This window comes from Python bivittatus, unplaced genomic scaffold (assembly GCF_059951505.1).
Source record: "Python bivittatus isolate LINGU-HERP-01145 unplaced genomic scaffold, Pbiv_v1 ctg000840_np1212, whole genome shotgun sequence".
NCBI lineage: Eukaryota > Metazoa > Chordata > Lepidosauria > Squamata > Pythonidae > Python > Python bivittatus.
The window spans coordinates 31,467,078-31,477,821 of record NW_028277113.1 but is presented as its reverse complement, the minus strand read 5'-3'; the positions used below and the strand labels follow the sequence as shown (position 1 = coordinate 31,477,821).

The window sequence follows — 10,744 nt, the reverse complement described above, 5'->3', positions numbered from 1 at the left end:
CAGCAGCTTTTAAATCGGTCGGCTCACCACAGCACTGACATTCCCCCCCCCCCCCATCCCCCTTTAAAGCATTGTCTTCCGCTCTTCCACTGGGAAGTTTGAGCCCTCCGCCGTCGGAACGCGCGGAGAGAAAAATGGGCGGGAACGCTGGATTGCTTCTGCTCGTTTCGCAACCTGGAAATGCTCGAGCGCCAGCCGCGGGTTCCGCGCGCCGATCCAAGAGCGGCAACTGCGTCTTCCGAAATATGCTGAAGCGCAGCTATTTTGTACGCGTTGGGTTTGGGTGAGGAAAGCGGCAGAAGGAGGCGAGGAGGAGCCGGAGCCGAGGTTATGCTCATGTGACCGCTGGCGGCACAGAGCTGGGGCTGCTGAGAAGTAGCTGCGACTGCTGCGGCTTTGCCCCGTTTCTGGAACTGGGTAACAGCGAGAGGGACCGGAGGATTCGCTCCTCTGAAGGATGCGAAGCCGCTACGCCCCAAACAGATGATGGCGATACGAGAGCTGAAAGTGTGCCTGCTTGGAGTGAGTAGCGACCGAACGAAAGAAACGTACGAGGGGGGAGGGGGACCTGGGAAAGAGACGCTGAATTCTGGGTAGCAAGCGAAGATTTTAAACAGACAGTGCCCCGCACCAGCGACCGACAGGGAGAGCGAGCCGAGCGCTGGAAGGATGGGCGCCCTACGGCAGCTTGGCAAGCCTGCGATTTACAGAACGGCTTTCTTTGTCTTCCTTTTGGCCCATTCTAGTTCGGATACGGACTGGCTTTCCGCTCACTTTTTCGATTTGCTTTCTGGGAATGTTGGCAGTTCAGGCAGTCAGGCTAAATAAGGATTAAACAGACATACTTTCCTTTCCTCTCGCCTCCTATCTGGGATGTGTTCCAGTTACATTCTGCTTTTTCTGTCTTCCTTTTACCTGGTGGGAAACGATTATAGCTATTCTCCTGGGAGACATGCTTTGATTCCCACTGAGATGGTGAAACCCGAGCGTATCCTTTATGACTGCAGAGTGCACGCATTGTTGCATGCTGCTTTATATCGAATTAAATAAAATCTTACAGAATACTGTAGTTCAAGTGACAAGCTGAACTGCTATCCTTCCCATTAACCTTTTTTAAAAAAATGTGAAGAGGTTTCTTATTTTTGGTAGGGAGGAGTAATTTTTCTTTTAACTTCTTAAAACAGTTATTAACAGTGGGGAGGGCAGTGTAACAACTCTCACACCTGCAGTTTGGTAAGGTTCAGGCATAGGTGTATTTCTGTAGTGATGATTAACATGTTTTCTTGTTGGGAAATGTGCCTTGAGAAGTATTCTTTTCAACTGTTAAACTATAGAAATCTCTTGCTCCTTTCCTTCTTCACTCTCTTCCACAAGCTAAAGTATGTTTTGTCCTAAACATGCTGTTTTTGTGGTTTGTATTTAGCAGATAACATTTTGAGCTCAGAGAGGAAAGAGCTTGCTACACACTTTAACTGATTTTGGTTGTAAGTGGACAGAAATTGCTTGAATGCAAAAAGCAGTTAACTACGAGATGCAACTCAGCGAAAATTGTTTCATTCTGTGGCTGACCATATCCTCTTTTTAGAATAATCCTCTGCAGAGTTATGGGAAATTCCTCCCAGCTGATAATTTGCAAGTCCACATAAACCAGCTCCAGGGAATCCTTCCTTTCTTTTCCTCCTCTTTTTTCACTGTTTCTTTGAGGTTTTAGTTGCTGGGAAGAATACTATTTTGTACTGTACAGCCATGGTGATTTAACATTTTGCATTGCCTAGATTTACCTCCCATCATTAAGAAAAAACAAACACTACACCTATTCATTTATTATGAATAAATAGTGGTTCATGTTCATGGCAAAAAGATGCCCTGCACACCTAATATGGTTTGCAACTCCTTAAACCATTTTCCTGGGATAGCACAGCTGCTGTTTTAAGAAGTTGTAGCAACTGAAGTGTGAGTGCTTGTCTAGAGTACCCTTGTTATATTTATTTATATTTATACAGCCAGACGTTCTGTTCAGACTGCAGTTAACTTTCTGTTTGGTGGATTCTCCTCCTTCTTTTCCCTTCCCACCCATGCCAGGAAAATAGATGCCAGTTGCTTTCGCTTTGGTAGGCTTGTTTTCCAAAGACAAAGAAATAGCTAACATTTCATACTTCCACTACTGAACCTGTAAAACAAAAAACAAAACAAAAGAAGTCCAGTGGCCCAGCCTTTCATTACAGGCACCCCAGCAGCTCAATATAAAATGACTGTTGAAGACAGAGAGTGGGGACACACCAGCCATTTGATATGGAGGCATTTATATATGGAGGTACCCGTTATATGTATCAGGATTAGCACTCATTTTTTTTGTAGTTATGGAATTGTAGACTTGGAATTGGCATTTAGAGCATGGTCCTAACTCCCGTCTCTGGGAAGGAGTCAAAATGGAAACACCACAACAGATGGCTTTGTTGCTTCTATTTGTCCACATTCAGGGAAGAAGAATAACACTATCTGGATAATTGGTGCCACCGTTGCTCTGGTCTTAATGTTAGAAATGCAGTATTTTGTGTCCTATACTCTGGAATGATAGAAAATACATCTTGGCTAATAATGCCTATGCAAAATTCTTTCAGATGAATGATGAGTGTGATTATATCGTCTTCTATGAGAGACTGTGAGAAGCAGGTAGGGGAGTTCCATTGGTATGAGACAGCCAGCCCAACCCAGATGTGGGGGCTGTAGAAGGAAGCATTTTAAAGATTTATCACCGTAATTGATTTGCCAGTTGGGACTTTTATTGTTTCCAAGTTTATGTTTTTATATCTGTGTGGTTCTTGTTTCTTGGGTTTGCCAGCTATGTGGGGTTTAACATCTTCTCAAGACTATATAGGCCCAGGACTTTCAATCTCTCTTCACAGAACTAGTTTTTAGTCCTTAATCATCCTTATTGTCCTTCTCTCAATTTGTTCCAGTGTCTGGATCCTTAAAGTATGGTATCCAGAATGGGACACAATAGTCGAGCTGTGGTCTAATCAACACAGAACGAAGTGACACACTTATTTTTTGTCATTTGGAAACTATATTTCTGCTGATGTAATCCACAATTTCATTTGCCTTTTTTGCAGGCAGATCCCCCTGCTGATTCATACGTAGTTTGTAATCAACCTCTATTCTAAGATGTTTTTCCCAAGTAATTTTGCCCCTGATTTATACCTGTGATTTGATTTCTGTAACATTTATTTGTTTCTGTTAAATTTCACTCTGTTATTTTCTGCCAATTTTCTCTAATCTGTCAACATTGTTTTAAATTTTATTTCTGTTTCCTAAGTTATTAGCTATCCTATGCAGTTTTGCGTCAGTTGCAAATTTGATAAGCACATCCTCTACCTCCTCGTTCAAGTAATTTATTAAAAAGTTAAAGAACTGAGAATTTAGGATTGAGCCTTATAGTACTCTACTCAATGCCTTCTTCCAATCTGATAAGGAGCTACTGATGAGCGCTTTTTGAGTTCAGTTTTCAAGCCAGATATGTAGCATTTAATTTTCATACCATCCACCCTGAATTGAACTACTTTGCTTATTTCTATGTCATTGGATGGTTTGTCAGATTTTTCCTGGAATCAAGGCATATTATAACTACAGAATTTCCACAATCTACTAAGGAAGTTGCTTGATCAAAGAACATGAGATTAGGTTAGCCTGTCAAAATTTGTTCTAGACAAATTAGTGTTGACTTCTTATAATCACCCTTATTGTCTTCAAGGTGCTTACAATTCATATGCTTTATGATCTGGAAACTTCCTAGGTATTGATGTCAGTCTAACTGTAGCTTTTCTTCTTTTGCTAGTTTTTGAGTATAATGGCATTGTACACAACTGATACAACAGAATGTTTGACAATAGTAGCAGAGAAAAAGTAACGGCACTTTCCCCACTTTAATTAACATAGTGTTCTTTCTAATATATTCGAATAAGCTTTTGCTTGGCATGGTGATCTGCCTTATTTCTCCAGACTAATGGAAAGTCTGCACCCAGCTTCATTAACTTGTGATGAATTTTCATTCCATATAACTTATTTTTTTCTATAAGTTATTCAAACCAGATGCCTAACAGCATTTAGAGGAAAACAATTGCCCATAGATTTGCAACTTATTTCTCTTTGCCATGAAGAAAATAGATTTCATTTAAATACATACTGAGATGTATAGATATTAAATAAAATAAAGTGTTTGAAATTTAAGACTAAACGAAAATGTGTTGTATTGTTTTATAGTTCTGTGTCTCAGGAAAGTTCAAATTTTAAGAATATTATATTTTATAAAAATACTAATGATACAGGGTTGAACATTATTTTCTGAATGTAAATCACACATTCTTTCCTGTAAAAATTGTCTTTCATAAAAATAAGGATAGCTTGTTCAGTACTTTTATTTAGAAACATAACATGTTTTGTTCTTCCTTAAGCAAAATGTGAACTCATTCTATTAATATTTACTTAGCCTCACTAGGTTTTGCAGGACATATCACATGTCAGCGTCGATAGGGTTATGTCTAGTATTTTGAAAGGCTAATATCTTAGAAAATACAGTAATACTAAAGTTAGATTTATGAGTGTTTTTTTTAAGACTGAGGAACTGCATATACCAAGCTTACACAGCTCTTTAGAATGTAAACAAAACATTAGTTACATCAGTCTGGAGTAGTAGTTACTGGGTACACATTATTTTCTAAATTTAAATAAAATTTAGTTTAGGAAAACACCCACTTTAATCATGATATCTTGATGTTACCTTTCATGAAGACTAGCAGTCACTTTTTCTAGAAGTGTATATTTCCAAAATAGACCAAGCTCTTAGGAACAGCTATTACAACTGAGTTGTTGAGTGCACCTAATAATAAAGCAAAGTATATAATTTTAAATCTAGTGGTATATAAATAACAGTTCTTTACTGACCATGCTATCTTTTTACCGCAAGTGTGATTATCTAATCTGCATGGAGTCTGACCTCTAATTTACTATTTTCATTTATTCTCCTCTCCCGTGTGTGTGTGTGTGTGTGTACTCATTTTTCAGAACTATATTCTGTGCATCTGATGAAGTAGATTGTGATCCACAAAAGGCTATAAAGTATAAATGTATTTGTTTTTATGGTACCACGGGACTTTCACTATTTTTGTTGAAACATACTAATACAACTGCAGAAGTAGCATTGGAAATGTAAACAAAGACAGCTAAGAAAGACCTATTTCTATAAATGTGTTTAAAATAACAAATGCAATTACAGAGCTGAGGTGCATTTTATTGGGTGGAAAATTAATAATATATCTTATTGTTTAATGTATTACATACACTGGAATCCACTGATTCCAGTGAGTCTACTCTCCTGGTGTCCCACTTGCAATGATGTGATGACCCATTAATCACTGGTCAAAAACATGTTGCTATGATGTAGCCTCAACTTGTCACCAGCCTGTTACAGTGGTGACCTGAGACTAGCTTTAGGTATTTGGGCATCAAAATGTTTTCCCTGCAACCATAATGAAGATCTCCAGGGTACATTTGAGGGTGCATAGGGGAGGAGCCTTCATAGCCCAGTAATTAACAGTTCTGTTGTGGGGCCACCCTTCCTTTCTGATCACTGGCCTCTGCATGGGCATTTGTGCTATGGCTGCAACAGACTAGTCACCTTCCTTCTGCAGTGTATTTCTTTGTCTATATATGTGTTCAGAGGTGGGAATATTGGCCATATGCAAGACTGAATGCTGGCCTGTCAGAAGGTTGGTTCCAATTAGCAACCAAAAATAAAGCTACCTAGTTTCTGTGATCCATAGCACTAATTAGGTTCATGAACTAACACAACATTGGAGGGAGGGGAGAGGAAAGTTTCCTGCAGAAGTGCCTCCTTTCATAGTGTCACTTCACTTCTTCCAGGTACTGGAAATAATGCAACAATTTTTTTTAAGTTCTCAGTCACCAAAGATGAGCCAACTAGAAAGGGTTAACTCCACCTTTACTTAAAAAATAGGGCTGAGGCTTCTGCATCCCATGGAAGTAACTCCTCTCAATTCAGCCTTAGATCTGCCTTCTAGAGAAGAGAAGGAAGACTTTCCTGTCAGCTCTGTCTGGACTGAAAAGCAGTACTGTATTCTGTGTCCATTTCGGAAAAAGTAGTAAAAAGGATGTGTGAGGCAACAAACCTAGGGTTTAGAAGAAGCCTCGGTAGGCTTCTTAGGAGATAGTGACATTCCAGTCCTTGCTTCCCCCTCCCCTGGCCAGGCTGACTCTTTTCCATGCCAATGTGCTCCTTGTAGCAGACAGCCATTACTATCAGAAATCCTCAGGATTGCAGTTATGAGATGGGTGGCAGAAGAGCCATGAGAAGAGCCTTACTTGATAGGCAGAGACAATTACTTGTCTCATAGTCCATGGATGTGCAGCTTCCTAGCAGCTTTGTTCTTTTCTCACCAAGAAAGAATTGTGAATTCATCATTGCTGACTTATACCATAGGAGTAGATAATATGGACAGTGTTGCCCAAGCACAGGACAGAGTCATAAAGCTATTGACACACAGGTTGATGGAGCTCAGAGGCTGGCTTCCCTGAGAGGCACAAAACTCAGTATTAATGAAGAAGGAAGCAGTATCTAGAGGATAGTTTTTTTGTTGCCTTAGATAAAATTATGGAGAAAACTGAGGAATCCAAGGTCTAAATCACTAAGAGTAGTGGGCATGCTTCCTCCAAGAGAATGGAGCTTAGCTGTAGTCAAGATGAGTTGACAGAAGTCCTCATCCCCCACCCCCATCCCCTGCAACACACAATTCTGTGGTACTTAAGTGGAAGAGTTGATCAGGCAACCTACTTTAGTTTTGGGAATAAAGAGCCTTCTCCAGACCTTCAGTCTCAACCGTCAGCCACTTCTGACCTAGAATAAGGACAATTATCTGCTAAGGAATTTGAGGAGGCTAAGAGGATATTGAAATCTTTTTAGTTCTGAGTTTTTTCCAGTACTAATAAGAAAGATGGCAAGAATGTACACCCTGAATTTTGAGGCTTTGACTCCTGGGGAGGATGAAGCCCAGGAAACTCAGCATTCACAGAAATGTTTCCTTGCACTCATAGCCTTGCACTTTGGATTCTGCTCCCAAATGTTTTCTTTGATGTCATCAAGAGAGAATGGATGGAATCATCCAAATGAAAAGCTCCTCCTTCTATGGCTGGCAAGCTATATGGGTTGCCACAAAAGACGTGGATTGTCTTGGAATTTCATCAATGGATGAACCTGTGGCAACTGTCATCTCTAAGACAGCAGTTGGGGAGAGGAGAGTAGGTTTTTGTAGACCTTGTTGAATGTGGGGTAGGTAAGTATTTGAAAAGAGACCTTGAAACCACATCCTTGGGAATTAGAGCCTCAGTAATTACTTCTGTTGCCACCAGAGCCCTGAGAATTTGGACTCATGAATTGTTTAAAGATCCATCTTATACCTGAAGAAGGCAGCCAAGGTAGGAGAGCTGATTACTAAGGCTACCTTGAGCAACACTATGACAGTGGAAGTGCCTTATCAATATCTGCGGTTCAAACATAGGCAGGTCAATCAGTAATCCAGGGTCAATTTGACATCCAAGACTTTCATTGGCAAGAAACTTTTTGGAGAAGCCATAATTCCATGCTGGAGGAGAGTAGATTAAGAAGAAATACTTACCTTCATTAAATTAAAAAAATACACCAGATTTGGCAGAAAACCAGAGAATAATCTTTTTTAATTTCAGAGGAAATTTAAAAAGTATTTGTGGAGACAAGATAGTCAATGCAGATATTTCAGCAGAGCCTGGGACAAAAGGGTCAAGTCCTAACAGAAAAGAGCATCAAACTGATGTGAAGGACATAATTGGTGGGCACCTAGAACACTTTTTGACCACCTTGGAAGAGATTTGTAGATACACATGGATGCTCAACTTGGTTGAAGAGGAATATGTACTGGAACTTCAGATCTCTTTCAACAAGCAAGTTTCTTCCATTGTTGACATCCAGGAAATCACATGTACATCCAAGAAATCAGAAGTACTTCAGTGAGAAGCCATCCATCAATTGCTCAGTATTTGAACAATAGTATACAGTAAGTGCCTTAATAAAAAAGGTTTACTGGCCTGTTCTTGATATTCTTAATGGTTCCAAAGAAAAACATGAATTGGAGAGCTGTTTTGAATGTGAAGCCATTTAATAAGTTAATCAGACACCAGAAGTTCAAAATGGAAATATACTGGTTTGCCAAATATCTGTTGGAGGCTCCTTGCTGGAATAATGACAGAGATGACCAGAAAAGTTTGTGCAGAAAATTTCCAGAGTTTGGCAGTTTTACTATGTTTTATTGTTTTATTGCCTATTGCCAACATTGTTTCAAATATTACAATAAAAAACATTTTTCTCAACATAAAGCTTTTGTTTCTTTGAATGTACTGTTCAAACTGCATAAAATAGTCTCAATGTACTTCTTGCATCAAATAATGTAGTCCAAATACTTGTGCAGACTCTGGATACTGAGATGAATATGTTAATTGGAATCATACTCAAATGCAAAGGAAAACTTTCCAATTTAAAATGTCCTGAAAAACTACACTGTAAAGGGACTGTGACTGTAGGCCATTCTTCCTCTTCCCTGTAGCCCCATGAATAACCTTCAACTAGGACTAGGTTTTTCTACATTGCTAAAGAAAGATCATGAATACAGCTAGTCCTTGACCTATGACCACAATAGGGACTAGAAAATTCATCATTAAGCAGTGTGGTCGTTAAGTGAATCATGTGACTGCACCCAATTTTATGACATTTTTGGCGGTGGTGGTTAAGCAAATCACTGTGGTCATTAAATGAATCATGCAGTCGTTAAGTGAATTGTGTGATCCCCATTGATTTTGCTTCCCTGAAGCTGGCTGGGAAGGTTGCAAATGGCAATCACATGACCCTGGAATGCTGCAACCATTGTAAATACATGCTGGTCGCCAGGTGCCTGAATTTTGATCAGTGACTGCGGGGACACTGCAACAGTTGTAAGTGCAAGGACTGGTCATAAGTCACTTTTTTTAGTGCTGTCATAACTTCGAATGGTTACTCAACGAATGGTCTTAAGTTGAAAAGTGTCTGTAGCACTGGTTTGTGTTTTATTTCCTGTTCAGAATATAACTTTTCAGAATAACTGTTCTGGAATGGTCCTTGAATGCAACAAAACTATAGTCAATTTGAAAGTTGCATTCATTGACAGCTGTATTCAGATGCTTTCTTTAAGCAGCATAACAAAACTTGGAAATGTGGTTAAAATCATGATTGCACTAATAAGACATGGAAACAATTGCAGAACTGTTGGTATCCAATCAGCTGCTTTACAAATATAACATATTTCCTCAACACTTTACATGCACATCTCTATGCATGCCACATGCCTGAGTAGGTGAAGCAACAGAGAAGGCCCTCTTCCTGGGTCCTGCTAGATGACATTGTTTAACTGAGGGGATCCAAGGCAAGCAGGACAGAGAGAGGCTATGGGAGATAGGCAGTTCCTCTTGTTTAAAGTTTTCTCTTGTGGCAAGATGAGTGACTGCATGGATGGAGCAAGATTCTTCAGTATGAAGACAATGGCAAATTACACAGAATGCATAAGTGGCATTTCCTACATCTTTTCAGTTTAAAATTACACCTAAAGTGTTCATGCTATGTTTAACTGAAAATAAATATTTCCCTAAAATCTGTGTGCAAGTAATGCTTTTAAAATAAGTATTTCCTGCATCTTTTCAGTTTAAATTACATCTAAAAATGTTCATACTATGTTTAATTGGAAATAAATATTTTATATCCCTGAAGCCTATGTATTAGTAATGCTTTTAGGATAAATATATTAGCCATTTTTACTTATTACCAAATTCTGGAACAAGTCTAATTTTATCTAAGTGAAACAAACTGTTGATTACAGAAAGAGGAAAGGTGAACTTGCAACATTTTTACTAATGAACATTTCTGAATTTTGATTTCTTAGACATAGTTTTGTCCCATCTAAATATATTGTTGTCCACCCCATGTGTGAAAAGTAAAGAATGTGTTGTTGATTCACACAATTGGAAAGGAACATGCAAAGGTATAGACTGAACCTTAGTACACAGTATGCTACAGGCACAAAGTGAGTACATCTTAGAAATGAGTATAAAACCATATTTCAAGGTGACACCCTTGATTTTAACTTTAAGGAATTGGACTGGATTATTAACAAAGGAATAAGGAAGACCCTTGCCTACTCCACACAGACATTTTAAATTTTACTTAGCCTATCTGCCAAATTTTCTCAAGAGAATTTTCCTAGAGTCAGATTGAATGTATCTACTGTTGATTAATGCAATATGAATGGAGCATGCAGGATGCATTGGCATGGATCCCAAAGATCTTAAAATGTATTACATTCAAATTATTTCAACCGCTTATAATAAATCAGCAGAATATGTTGAATCTGGTAATAATAATAGCATTTTGCCAGAATTACTGTTTAGAATCTGTTAAATTAGTCTTAGATATGTGTGGGTGGGTAGGTGGGTATGTGCCTTTGAATTAATCTTGACTCCTGACAACTGCCTGGACTAGCCCCTGCAGTTTTCCTGGCAATATTTTTTGGCAGAGGCTTGCTATTGCCTTCTTCCTGGAGCTGAGAGAAATTGACTAGCCAAAGATCACCCAACTGGCTTTCTGCCTAAGGCAGGACTAGAACTCACGGTCTCC

The 10,744-nt window shown here is 39.1% G+C and overlaps 1 protein-coding gene across 1 annotated transcript in view; it reads left to right on the top strand.

Moving 5' to 3' along the window:
• The first annotated feature begins 135 nt into the window (after positions 1–135).
• RAB31 (RAB31, member RAS oncogene family) overlaps positions 136–10,744 on the top strand; it is a 44,643-nt gene continuing 34,034 nt past the window's right edge. Inside the window, exon 1 of the mRNA XM_007429185.3 lies at positions 136–522. Within this exon, the coding sequence (XP_007429247.1) occupies positions 484–522 (39 nt within the window). The 5' untranslated portion in view covers positions 136–483. The remainder of the gene's footprint in view (positions 523–10,744) is intronic.